This window comes from Nannobrachium achirus (assembly GCF_963921795.1).
Source record: "Nannobrachium achirus genome assembly, chromosome: 18".
NCBI classification, from domain to species: Eukaryota; Metazoa; Chordata; class Actinopteri; order Myctophiformes; family Myctophidae; genus Nannobrachium; species Nannobrachium achirus.
This window is the reverse complement of record NC_137825.1, coordinates 13,603,383-13,617,949: the sequence shown is the minus strand read 5'-3', so window position 1 is coordinate 13,617,949 and position 14,567 is coordinate 13,603,383. Positions and strand designations below refer to the sequence as shown.

The window sequence follows — 14,567 nt, the reverse complement described above, 5'->3', positions numbered from 1 at the left end:
ACGCAGAAAGCAGCCGATCTACAAGCTCACAACGGGTTGTAGAACAGCTGGTTTCAGTGCTGCGGGACGTTTGGGACACCGTCGAGCTTGCAGATTCTGGCACGCAACACCATCCTGTGAGAGAGCGTAGATTAGGCATTACTTTTCTCCCTCCTGTTCTTTGGCTGTTTCTCGTGCAATCTACTTTCTCTCTTCTTCCAGTGATTGGAAGCAGTGAGGCGTGTGCGTGTGTGTGTGTGTGTGTGTGTGTGTGTGTGTGTGTGTGTGTGTGTGTGTGTGTGTGTGTACATTTCCCCCCATCCAGCATCTAGGTGTTAACCGTGCCAAATACTCATTGTTGCTGATGTGCGTTCCCATGGCAATAGGCAGAGTGTGGTTGTCGTGGCGATGAGGAGAGCGTTGTGATAAGGATGATGAGTGCTGGCTGGAGTCAAACAGCTTGATGATGTGTTGCTTCAGGGCTGTTCATGATGATGCTGAGCAGATTGAGCACCCATTGTGTCTACAATGCACCATGAGAAGCTGATTTGAGCAAAAACACAAGAGACTAAATGAAAACGTTAAGATATTAACTAGATTAAACCAATAAATAAATCTAAGCGGGTTTATTTGCATTTTGATAGCGTTTGATACCGTATAACATTGCATTACATTTCAGATTGGCTAAATGGTCAGCCTGTACTTGAAGAATGAAACATGATCTGATTCAAAATAAAATCTCAATGAAAATATAAATAAACAATTTATCAAATGTAATGAACATAAGTCTGTGTTGATAAAAATAAAACACATTTACATAGATTGATGTCGTATGACAGGGGTGGGCAAGATGTATTTCCAGAGGGCCTTACTGACTTCAGTAAAGTGGGTAAAGGGCCACACATTGTAATTGAATTGAAACTTAAAACACACTGCTGAATTATGTTAAAACTGCATGAATTTGCTAGATATGCCAAACTACTTTACAATAAGTTATTTGCTTTCAAAATAAGATTTATTTCTTGTTTTTGTTACAAAACATAACTTGTATTGTACCTTATCACTATGGTGTACTCTGACCTTACAATAAAAATAGAACTTGCGTAACATAAACCAAGTCGATTCTGTATCAACTTTTTGAAGTATCTTATCTTATCTGATTATGCACCACTGATCACTCCATAGGTCAATGATAAAACACAAAGCCACTTCACTGCAGGTACATCACCTTTTTTGATTAAATGCTTTTAATTCATGATGATGATGATAAGGCCTGTTAACTCATTCACCCATCAATCACTGTCCATACTGTCATCATCACTGACAGTGATGATCAATGGCTCTAGGTTTGCACCATACTCATTGTTACAGGGATTAAAGTAGGGGTAGATTCTCTCAGTGAAGTGGCAGCCAGTGAAAGAATAAATGAGGCATCTGGCCTCCACGTCATAGAATGAGACGCAGCCTTCCTCATAATCCACAAAGACCCCGACCTTCTCCACCTTCCTCCAGTTCACTTGGACGTCAGGGAGACCGTAGGCTTCATATCTATCAAGGATGAACATCAGATCCCAGAGTCCACTTTCTGGATCCCGAATGTTCTCTCTCCTGTTAATAGACTCAGTGGCCACTCCTATCTCCCATTCCATCTTTGTACCCATGTACACCTCAAAGTAGAACTTCCCTGAAGAGAAGCCGGTTGTTCCCAAAACTGCGAATCTGTTGAAAAACATTTTTTCACCTGTGACGTGCCTTTGTACTGTGGTACTGTAGCTCACTTGTTTCCCATCATTAGACAAGACAAGTGTTTGGTATGCTGTTGAAGGATCGAGAACAACGTCCACTGCATACTGTCGCATCCTCCTTAGAGCAGCATCACTTATCATAACATCACTTAAAGTATCGCAGATGTTCTTGATTTCCTTTGTCATCTGTTGAACTGTCTTCTGCAGTTGCGAAATTCTACTTCTCAATGATTCTTGAATGGGCTCTGGTAGTCCTTGGCTGCTGGCCATAATGGCAGACCAGTCCTTTGTGTTTGGGAGGACGGATTGGGACGGAAAGTTCCGAAGCATCTGGAGGTTGTCCTTGGTGTCCAAAAGCTCCTTCAGCTGGGTACCCAGACTCCCTAGCTCAGTCATTTCCTTCTCCAGATCTTGAACATGGTCCTGGGTCCATTTCTCTGTTGCTTTTCTCTTTGTATCAACCGCATCAATGAGTTCAGCCTGGCTTTTCTCAATGGCAGGCATCAGAGCGGCGAATTCCTGCACGATTTCTGCAATCTCGTTTTGCTCACATTTGAACTCTTGCATCTTCTGCAGCCTCTCGCGGATCATGCTTTGCACTTTAGTCTCCATCTTCTCCAACTGAGCTCTCTTTTCTCGACACTCCTGCTTGACAGGAACGATCTCGTGGTCCTGGCTGTGCGTCCGGACGCAGAAGTCACACAGACTGACCTGCTCGGCCCTACAGAACAACATCAGGAGCCTGTCGTGTTTCTGACACTTGCTGTTGCCCAGGTTCTCCGCAGGGTCAATCAGTGTGTGTTTTAGCAGAACCTTGAACCTCTGATGTGGCTCTAGATGAGTTCCGCAGTAAGAGGTCTGACACTCCAGGCAGGACTTGACGGCGTTGAGCTTTGGGTCCGTGCAGATGTCACAGACCACCTCTCCCGATTTGGAAAGTGTTTGGACAGACCTCGTGAACTGGGCAGCGCGCTCTGAGATGAAAGTATTGACTCTGAGATCCGGTCTGATCGCAAACTTTGTCTTGCAGAGCGGGCACTGATAGATACCAGTGTTATCCCAGTATTCTGTGATACAGGCCTTGCAGAAGTTGTGTCCACATGGAGTAGACACTGGATCCTCAAACACAGCCAGACAAATGGAACACAGGAACTCATATTCACAAAGGAGGCTGGAGCTGGCAGTATCCATTTCTGTAACATGCAACAAAAACAATGTTTTATCAGGGGCATAATTGCATATTTACACAGCGCAGGATAAACAGCTAAAGTACGTGCGCTCCGTTGAGCGCAGATCCCCGCCAGGCCAGGTTGCCTACCCAGGACCGACAAAGTTTGTTCAAGCTTCCTGGCGGGGATACAAAATAATAGATCTGCAGGCTAGCAGGAAAAAAAAAACAATAACAATATTAATACTTTTTAAAGACTCCACGAAATTGCTAGCATTCACACCATTTGATTCCATCTAAGTGTTCCAATAAAAAGCTACACATAGGGTAGGGTATTGGTGGGATGTCTCCTACTGTGTACTGTATATTGAGTGGGGTTTAGAGTAGCCAACAGGACAAAACAAGGGAGGGGAAGTTGTAACTTCAAAAATAGGTGATTTCTTTTATATGATAATCAAGAATGAAAAAGAAAAAGAAATGCTTAGGTTTTGGCTGCCTACTTCTCCTCTGTGTCTACTGCTACACAATACTGCAGCCTGGTGGCCAGAGAACACTGGAATTTTAATTTTATTACTATGTTTCCACAGATTGCTCTCACCCTCTGCAGTCAGAATCTGTTTCGACTTGGGGCAGGGCACAACATAAAAGCATCCCATTTAGCGCCACCTTCAGGCCGATTTTTTAAAACACATTTTGGACACTACTCCCACAGATTTTGCCCTAAAATCACGCAAATCGCTACACAGTATGTCTACACTCATGTCATCAACATGGATCTGTCCCATATAGCGCCACCATCAGGCCGATTTTTTCAAACACATTTTTGGACACGGCTCCTACACATTTTGGCCTAAAATCACGCTGCGACCTGACAGTCGCTTATCTCCCGATTAGGGAGTCTTACTGGTATTACTATGTTTCCACAGATTGCTCTCACCCTCTGCAGTCAGAATCTGTTTCGACTTGGGGCAGGGCACAACATTTTGTATAAAAGCATTTATTTGGACAAAAACAATAATGTTCACCATCTGCCTGACTTTGCTCCACATCACGTTTGAAATCCTGCACTTTTATAATCCCAAGTGTTGGATGAGTTATGTTTTTTTGTCTTGTTTTTTTAATTACCATGAAAATAATTGGACATTTTGGGGACAGATACTGGCTATTTAACCCAGTGACCCCAATCAAAACAAGGCCGCGAGGACTTTCTTGGTGCAGTCCTTTTAGACAAAGTGTTTTGACTGTGCTTGTGCCGTTTTGCATTTCTGTCTAATAAAATATAATATTCCATTAATCAATCAATCAAGCAAACGAGAAAAATGCTGCGTACATTTAACATAACGTGTCATATTTTGTAAACCATAAAAGAGATACCTTTCAGGGGTTAATAATAGCTCTCAAATTTATTTGTGAGCTTATTTATGATCTCTTACCTCTTCTTGTGTAGGAAACAACACGGAGCCTTTGCTGTGACTTGTGACTGCCAACTACTTTAACCTTAACTTTAATTTCCGCCCGTTCCCGTCTCTGGTGCAACATGCGTCAAAAGTGGTGTGGGAAGTGTCTTTACGTTTTTATGGCTCTTTATGGGTCTGATGACCTTGCGTGTTGTAAACGAGTCATTTATCAGGTTCGCTGTTACTTCAGGCTGTGTAGAGCAGCACATTTTTCCCGTTTGTTTCGAACCCTTCTTTTATTTATTTTGTCCTCCTGTGCTTTAGCCGCTCTTGCATTCTACCTCTTCCAGATTGGAACCAGTGAAGTGTGTGTGTGTGTGTGTGTGTGTGTGTGTGTGCGTGCGCACGTGCGTGCGTGCGTGCGTTGCAGACGGTGTGTAGGGTGGGCTGGAGGGAAGAAGCGCTGCATTGATAATGTTGTTCCAGGGCAGCCGTGCTGGGTGTGTGTTTAAGAGATAAGAGCGCTCCCGGTTATTGAAGTACCTCAGCCATTAATCATAGTTTAATGGCCATTTGGCCTCAGAGCACCCCGCAAAGTGAGCACGGGCTCTCTCTCTGTGTGTGTGTGTGTGTGTGTGTGTGTGTGTGTGTGTGTGTGTGTGTGTGTGTGTGTGTGTGTGTGTGCATGCGCGTGCGTGTGCACTAGTATACACACGTGTTTGAGCCTGTATGTCTGTGGTTGCAGGTGCAAATGTTTGCAAATGTACCTGTGCATTCCCTGTAAACTGGGGTAAACAGATGACTACAATGACTACACTGAGGTACAATAGTTCTTTCTGTTAATCTGTGCTATCTATGCACCATTATGTCCTCCTGTGTGTGAGTGTTTGTTTTGTTCTTGCTTCATTTTACCTGTCAGTGGTTTCCACCTCATTCCTCTAAGGCAGAATTTACGTATGTTTAAGAAACACAACAGCAACTGAAATCAACAGATAAATGCTCTAAATGCTGAAAAGTCTGTGAAAAACAGTACTTACGTTATTTGGAAGAAGCTAAACTCAAACCCAAGCTCCGTACAAACAAATACAATGATACTTATACTCACATTCACCAAATTACAATTCATTTCACTGCATCCAGAGCATTGCAAAACAGCTGGCCAGACTTAATACAATTTACTTGTAAGTCAATATTACTCTGAGTACAATTAATATACACTATCTTAATGAATGCAAGAAATATCTACACGTACAAACCTATAGGCACAAATGGGTCACAGGTAGACAGACAGACAGACAGACAGGCAGACGGGTACAAAGGGTAGCCTACTCTGCCAACGAGTAACAGGTATTGCATCACAGGGTCGGGCAGGCATGTCCTATTTGCATCGTTTCCGAGCAGGAAGTTGCTTGTTACTGTACAACAAGCAACTTCCTCCTCCTCCTCATGATGTCATGAGTCACTCTTCGTACCTGGACGGAACTGCTTTTTTTCCAGCCATAACAGTACATTTTCTCAAGTCATTCCCATGTAATATTTCTTTTTTTTTTTTTTAAAGCAAGTGATTGTTGTCTAGATATGGACTAGTAGTAGTACGTAAATTGTTCCTTTATCTACTGCCTTAACCTGCCTAGTCCTTATTTGGGGGATTTTCATCATCAATGGAAATGTATATCTTTTCTTTTCTTTGTTTCTCCCTCTCTTCTCTCAAATCATTTTCACTGTATGCTGTACAAAGAAGTGCTGTAAAAGGTTAAAGGGAGCTGAATATGGATCAGTGAGGTGAATGCATTACATGCATCAGTCCTGCAGGGACATTTTACACAGCATGAAAATCAGCCTTTGTGTTCACAGAATAATAAAACACAGGGATGATGTTATTTCAATAACAGCAATTACAGCACACTCCTCCTCACCTCCTCTCTTATCCTCCACCTCCAAAACCCCTTCTGTTAAAATACCTATTCCCCTAATCACAATTATTTGAGAAAATTGCAAATATTTTGCATTATCTTAATCAATTCAATAACATTGAAAAATGTTCATTCATTTTCAAACGGTTTCCAAAAACTGGAGAAACTGCGTAAAATAGCTGATCTATTTTGTGCATACATACATTTTCAAGTTTAAAATTATTACATTTGTCACAATTGTCAGTCATGTCTTTGTATATTTGTATATTTATTTATGATATCTGCCCTGTGCAATTTGTGGAAATAAAGCCTAAAAACCAAACAGAAATTACATTTGCATTCACATGTTCCAATGTTCAAGGCCCCCAAAAAACAACAACCCATAATTAAATCATTAATAGCAATTATTTATGTGACAATTAACCGCCAACTTAAATGTGTAATGGTGACATTCCTATACTGATACTCTCGTTATTGGGTCCTGCACGTCTCTCTCTCTCTCTCTCTCTCTCTCTCTCCCTCAGCCCCTCTCTCCTGCTCTGAGGGCTTCACAGAGCTGGGCTACTACAACGGGACGGTGTCCCAGACGGACTCTGGCGCCCCCTGCCTGAAGTGGACGGAGTTCCCCGACTACGTTCTGCAGTACCCGGGCCGTGGGCTGGGCGACCACAGCTACTGCCGCAACCCCGACCGCGAGTCCAACCCCTGGTGCTTCTTCAGGCAGAGCTCGGGGGCCATCGGATGGGCCTACTGCGACTGTCACCAAGGTAAAAATCAAACCTCGGTTCGAAGTGAAGCGGTGAACTTTTATTCTATGTGTTCTAGAGTTATGAACTCTGTGATCTATACATTCTTTATATTCTGAATGAATTAATGATTTTATCTGGAGGGCCGAATTGTCATGTGAAGCTTGACCAATCCTCAAAGTATCCAATCATCAGACCGGGACGGACACTACACACATGTATACGTACGTACGTACGTACGGACGGACGGACGGACGGACGGACGGACGGACGGACGGACGGACGGACGGACGGGACAGATAAAACCTGTTCATTCTGAACTGAAATGGCCATATATGGACATGGGACACACATTTTGCTTTTTGAAAAAGCCTATTCATTCTGGACTGATATTCTGGACGTACGGGACAGAAAAAACCTGTTCATTCTGGACTGGAGTGACCATATATGGACATGAGGTGACATACATTGTGTTTTTGAAAAAACCTGTTGATTCTGGACTGAGATGACCATATATGGACATTAAACACACATTTTGTTTTTGAAAAAACCTGTTCATTCTGGACTGAAATGACCATATATGGGCGTGGGACACACAAAGCCACTCATTGGAAGCGGTTTTCACCGCTTCAAAAACATAACAGGGATGGTTGGGCCTACTGCGACTGTCACCAAGGTAAAAACATACAAGGATGGATGGGCCTACTGCGACTGTCACCAAGGTAAAAACATACAGGGATGGATGGGCCTACTGCGACTGTCACCAAGGTAAAAACATACAAGGATGGATGGGCCTACTGCGACCGTCACCAAGGTAAAAACATACAAGGATGGATGGGCCTGCTGCGACTGTCACCAAGGTAAAAACATACAAGGATGGATGGGCCTACTGCGACTGTCACCAAGGTAAAAACATACAGGGTTGGGCCTACTGCGACTGTCACCAAGGTAAAAACATACAAGGATGGATGGGCCTACTGCGACTGTCACCAAGGTAAAAACATACAGGGATGGATGGGCCTACTGCGACTGTCACCAAGGTAAAAACATACAAGGATGGATGGGCCTACTGCGACTGTCACCAAGGTAAAAACATACAAGGATGGATGGGCCTGCTGCGACTGTCACCAAGGTAAAAACATACAAGGATGGATGGGCCTACTGCGACTGTCACCAAGGTAAAAACATACAAGGATGGATGGGCCTGCTGCGACTGTCACCAAGGTAAAAACATACAAGGATGGATGGGCCTACTGCGACTGTCACCAAGGTAAAAACATACAAGGATGGATGGGCCTACTGCGACTGTCACCAAGGTAAAAACATACAAGGATGGATGGGCCTGCTGCGACTGTCACCAAGGTAAAAACATACAAGGATGGATGGGCCTACTGCGACTGTCACCAAGGTAAAAACATACAAGGATGGATGGGCCTACTGCGACTGTCACCAAGGTAAAAACATACAAGGATGGATGGGCCTGCTGCGACTGTCACCAAGGTAAAAACATACAAGGATGGATGGGCCTACTGCGACTGTCACCAAGGTAAAAACATACAGGGATGGATGGGCCTACTGCGACTGTCACCAAGGTAAAAACATACAGGGATGGATGGGCCTACTGCGACTGTCACCAAGGTAAAAACATAACAGATATGGGCCTACTGCGACTGTCACCAAGGTAAAAACATACAGGGATGGATGGGCCTACTGCGACTGTCACCAAGGTAAAAACATACAGGGATGGATGGGCCTACTGCGACTGTCACCAAGGTAAAAACATACAAGGATGGATGGGCCTACTGCGACTGTCACCAAGGTAAAAACATACAGGGATGGATGGGCCTACTGCGACTGTCACCAAGGTAAAAACATACAAGGATGGATGGGCCTACTGCCACTGTCACCAAGGTAAAAAACATAAAAGATATGGGCCTACTGCGACTGTCATCAAGGTAAGGTAAAGGTGTCGCACCAAATTCTGGGCCCTGAGTACAAGGATTCACTGCGGGGCCCCCATGAATGTTCTTCATAGGGATTAGGAGGTTTAACCCATTTAGACTGGGAACGCATTATTTTATGCCTTGACTATTGAAAAATCACACCCAATGTGAAGTGAGCGGTGGTTGTGCTTGCATAACGTCTTCAGACTAGGATTTGAGTCTAGGATGTACAGACTATGCTACACACACACACGTTTTCCTATGGCAAAACGCTGAGGAAAAAGGCTACAGACACACGCACAGCCACTCTATGGAGCGGTTTACCACCGCTCAAAAATAGCAGATATACAAGCTCACAGCGCGGCACCGAGTGCCGCGCTGCGAGCTTGCAGATCTGCGATTTTTGAAAAATCGTCTGGTTTAGTCCCGCATGTCTCCACGATGAGCAAGGTGCTGAGCTGCATTATGAATGGGTCTTATACTATATCAAGCAGTGAGAGAGAGAGAGAGAGAGAGAGAGAGAGAGAGACAGACAGACAGACAGACAGACAGACAGACAGACAGACAGACAGACAGACAGACAGACAGACAGACAGACAGACAGACAGACAGACATGCTCAGGGGCGTCACAAGGGGGAGGAAAGTGGGACTGAGTTACTAGGGCCCAAGGTGGAGGGGCCCTAGTAACTTTAGCTATTGAAAAATAGCAGATATACAAGCTCACGGTGCCGCGCTGCGAGCTTGTAGATTTGCTATTTTTGAAAAGTTGTGAAAATGTGTGTAAATCTTTGAATATATGTATTTTTTAAGCGGACATTTTGTAACTCAAATCTTGCTTCCGGGGGGTCCCTGGAACTAAATATTTGGAGATGGGGGTCCGTGGCCAAATACATATCATCTTGGGCGTCCTTGACATGAAAAGGTTTGAGCACCACTGACATGGAAACATAGGTTTCTTGCACACATTTTCACAATTTTTCAAAAATAGCAGGTCTACAAGCTCGCAGCGCGGCACTCGGTGCCGCGCTGTGAGCTTGTATATCTGCTATTTTTCAATGGTTAACATTCATGGGGGGCCCACAGTGAATCCTTGTACCCAGGGCCCAGAATTTGGTGTGACGCCCCTGGGCATGCTGTACGTATGCGTGGAAAAAAACAAAAACAAACACATGTTAATGATGTATTTCTTGAAGTGTGCTGTAATCACTGACAATCTAACTTATGTATTTATGTATTTATGACAACTGAGCCAGGGTTGGGGCTCGATAAGCATTATGCTTCTACCTATTCTACCTTTGTTTGGCAAATCATGCCTTGTTATGCACTGATAACATTATTTGTATTAAATTGTCCAAAAAACTGAACTGAAGTATGTGTACATTGTTGCACACTGCAGTTCTGTACTAAATATTTCATGTTGTTTAGTTTCTGCACCAAGTGTCAACATGGATTTCTTCAGTGAAGCTGGTACTTATAGCTTATTGGAAGCGTTCTAGCGTTCTGGAAACTCCCCCATCGCAGCTGGAACTGCAGACTCACTCCAAATCTTCCGCCGTAATCTGAAGATTCACCTCTTCAGACTCCACCTCTGTAGCACTTGCCATACATAGCCTTGACGACCTTGCAGGCTTAAATGCAAAGGCTACCTAGATAGCATGTTATGTAGACTACTAGTGGGAGCGTTTCAGGCAAAAATCGTGCACTTTATGAAAGAAGCATGACATTTGGCACACAGTTAGAACATGCCATATGGAACATTTTTGGCTATAGGGGCATCGCAGATTTGTCTTGGGAAACTTGTGGGAGCCAATCAAAGTTGGGCTCTCATAGACTTTACTATAGAGTACAATAATACAAAAAATAAATATGCTTTAAGTAGCATGTGAGGGGTCAAACTAGGTGTTTTTCGGGATTCTGAATCCAATGCAAGCATTTGTTTTGCACGTAAAACATTCCTTTCCGAGAAACGGCCGCCACAAAACTTTGAAAAGTGATGACTCATCACTAAACCATAGTTATACGTTTTTAGCCCAAGGAATGTTTTTCCTGCAAAACAAATGTTTGCATTGGATTCAGAATCCCGAAAAACACCTAGTTTGACCCCTCACATGCTACTTAAAGCATATTTATTTTTTGTATTATTTTAAAGTCTATGAGAGCCCAACTTTGATTGGCTCCCACAAGTTTCCCAAGACAAATCTGCGATGCCCCTATAGCCAGAAATGTTCCATATGGCATGTTCTAACTGTGTGCCAAATTTCATGCTTCTTTCATAAAGTGCACAATTCCATCAAAATACTGCCCGAAAAGCCTGGACTATACAGTATATAGCCGAGTTCATTTGTTGACATCCTATAGTGTGTATAGTTTTCAATGTACAGATTATGAATGAGCCTGTTTCGGCTGTGATAGACCCTACTCCCGGCCCGCCCCACTCAGCAAATTTCTCAGCAACTTCCTGGTGCTGACGTCAGCTTTGAAGGGTAAACTAACACAGATATCGCTGGACTTAAAGCCAACAAATCATTATTTCGAACGGTAAAGTAAATTATCATGCTTTGTGTCTTTTACTATCTTGTGTTCTTGATCATGCTAGCCGTATTTTATACTTTACTATTCGGAAATTCCATTAAATTTGCTTCTTAATTTCTGTGTTAACTCGATGGGCTTTAAGTAGGGTTTCCCCTTCAAAGCGTGACGTCAGCACCAGGAAGTTGTTGAGTGGGCGGGACGTGAATAGGGTCCATTGCACCGGCCATCATCTATTTGCCATATTTAGGGAATCAACAGTCTTCGGTTTAGCATATTGATCAAACCTTACGTGACATTTCTGCCAATGAACCAATAAATGGTAGGAACGCACATTCAGGGATGGGACTCTACATACTTTTCACAGAGCGATTGGTTGAGAGATGTTCTGCTGGACCGTACATCTGCCTGGAGGACCAGGGAGATGCCATCACGCTGCAGTAGCCGTGGAGCACGAGGTGTACTGCTTTAGAGGAGGACTCTGTTGTAATGACATGACTCGGCTTTGTGTGCACGTTTTCAACACAGTGTCTTTACGCTGGAGGACGTTGCCTTCACTGACACCTGGAAGAGGAGAACATCAACCCTCCAGGCGCCAGGGCCACACAGCTGTGCTGATAGAGGATACAGTCTACCTCTGGGGAGGGGATGCTCAGGTTTACACCTGGGAATATCCTTGCTGCAACGTTCTTTATGCATTTGATGTCGACACCCACAGATGGTTCAAACCCAAGGTGTCGGGGCCTGTTCCAGAGGGGAGGAAGAACCACTCAGCCTGTGTCTTGGGGAAGGTCATGTATATCCATGGAGGAAGGACCCGGACTAGTTTAACTAATGCCCGGACTAGTTTAACCAATAATATGTACAAGTTGGACACCACCTCAATGGTCTGGTCTTTTGTTAACACCGGAGGACGTCCAGTACATTCCTCACAATATCACTCTGCCGCCATCATCGAGACGAAGATGTTTGTATTTGGGGGCTATAATGAGTACCAGTGGTACAATACGGCCCAGCCCTGCTACTACTACAACCTCAGAGTGTTTGACACAGAGACCAACTGCTGGCTGAACACGCCTCCGTTAGAGCATCTTGCAGAAAGACCCAGGGGTCATTCAGCCTTTACCTACAACGGAGAGCTGTACATATATGGTGGCCGCACACAGCAGCAAAACGTCAACGATCTGTGTAAAAAGAATCCAGAGACCTTCTGGAAGACGGTGGAGCCCAAGGGGAAAGGCCCGAGTCCAGTGGATAACATGAGCTGTGTTCTGGTGGGAGATCGTGTCGTTCTGTTTGCCGATGATGACCTGTTCATCCTGGACTTGAGTCCTGGTCTCAAGACGCTATGTAAGCTAGCAGTCATTCAGTACGGTCTGGAGCAGTCACAACTCCCACACAACATCAGGTGGGAAGTGGAGGCCATGACTCCTGACAAACCGTCAGCAATGACTACCAAGAGAAAGAGAAGCTCAGGGTGTAGAGCATCTGACTGCAAAGAGAAGAAGAGAAGATCTGTGTTAAAACATGTACAAATAATAAATAAATAAAATTGCTGAAGTACAAGATCGCAGTGCAGGACAAAGTGATGCGCTGTGAGCTTGTACATCTGCATTTTTTAATGTTTTTGAAAGAATCTTGACCGATGCTTTCCTGGTTTTAATGGGTTAATAGAGTTACTACTGCTTTTTATCGCCTATTGTGATTATTTAATTATTTTACTATTAACTCTATCAACGCTTTGGACGTTCCCGTTCGCCCCATTTTTCCCGGCGGCGCGATGCCAATTGTACGTTCTTTGGCTCGTTCTTTTGTACCTTGGTTTGATGTCTGTAAACTGATGAGGGGTCGCGCGGGTGTGTACCGTAGAGACAGCTCCCGTAAAAGTGCTCTCAAAAACCCACTGGACGTTAGCATCAATGGAGTAACAACACTCTTCCTTGTTATTTTCTCTGGATCTATTGGTCTGTAGCGATTGAGCTGCCTTGACGGACAGCAGCCTACCGCGGCCATTTTCACATTAAGTCTTGCATGAGGCTGCCCTCTACTGCTGGTATAGCCACGGTACACCTATTTAAGGAGAAAATAAAATAATAATGATGGAAAAAAAAATACATCTTTGTCTATAACATCGCAAAGGTAAGGTGCTTTTTGCTGGCACAAAACCCAATAAATAAATAACAACATCTGGCAGTAAAACAGTTAATTAATAACAAAACACCAATTAAAGTCTGAAGTTCCAATAAGTGTAGCTGTTGTTGAACAGCTAATAACAACACAATGATATCCCTGGACTGTTTTTAAGGCGATACAATTCTACTAGGAAGCATATTCTAACTGTCAAGCCATAGGCTATTTGGTATTCAATATGTCTTCTAAATGATGTAAGACAATAGAATAAGAAACATTATCCATTAGCCTTAATATGAATATGAATCCACCGTTTGTCGAGCTTCGGATTGGTCCCTGAACTGACCAACCAGCAGGCTCCTTGTGCCTTGTTCTGCCCTGGCTGGTTTGATTTAAACAAAAAGGAAAATAAGGTACAGTAACTATTCTTCACCAGATGGATTTTAAACCTGGCCTTAATGAATAGGCTACATTCAACTTTTCTTTCCCCCCAATGGTAGTGTTTTGTCCAAAAAAGCAACAGCAACCGCAGGCGAGACTTGACGAAGGCTGCGTCTCAGGTCTTTAAATTACATCCTCATTTCCTACACTTCTATCCTTTCCTTGTATGTTAGTCCCGCCCACTGAGTATAAGCATGTAGGAATGGAGAAGAGGAGAGATGGGAAAGGAGGACATTTGGAGAGGTTTGGACCAAGAGGGCGATAGCAAGAGGGTGCAAAAGACCTGTACTTCCCTTTTCTGTGTGACGTAGGTAGATACCTTTTTAGGAGGCGGAAGCATGTTTGGAGTCTATTAATTTACAATGGGAGAGCTAACGTGAACACGGAGCAAAATAATAGTTCAGAAGCTATAGTCACTGAACTAAATATTGGACCAGATCATCACAAGCCACATAATATTAACAAAATTGTCATACTAAAGTGGCTTTTTTCAGCGACACAACAACTGAGAAAATCAACTTTATTATTGCTCTTTAGCTGTCCCAGCAACACACTCTCGTGGGATCTATAGCACC

The 14,567-nt window shown here is 43.7% G+C and overlaps 3 protein-coding genes across 5 annotated transcripts in view; 1 reads left to right on the top strand and 2 right to left on the bottom strand.

Annotated features, from left to right (window-relative positions):
- eef2k (eukaryotic elongation factor 2 kinase) overlaps window positions 1–14,567 on the bottom strand; it is a 369,092-nt gene that overhangs the window by 73,741 nt on the left and 280,784 nt on the right. The window lies entirely within an intron of this gene.
- Window positions 1–14,567, top strand: part of LOC308302888 (neurotrypsin-like) — a gene marked incomplete at both ends in the record, with an annotated part of 70,910 nt that overhangs the window by 32,101 nt on the left and 24,242 nt on the right. The window contains one exon of the mRNA XM_080747206.1: window positions 6,727–6,969. Within this exon, the coding sequence (XP_080603332.1) occupies window positions 6,727–6,969 (243 nt within the window). The remainder of the gene's footprint in view (window positions 1–6,726; window positions 6,970–14,567) is intronic.
- Window positions 1,272–2,915, bottom strand: LOC308303741 (zinc-binding protein A33-like; the record flags this gene model as incomplete). The annotated part of the gene is made up of 2 exons (XM_080748237.1): window positions 1,272–1,663; window positions 1,946–2,915. 2 exons carry the CDS (start codon window positions 2,913–2,915, stop codon window positions 1,272–1,274), a joined length of 1,362 nt encoding a protein of 453 aa, XP_080604363.1.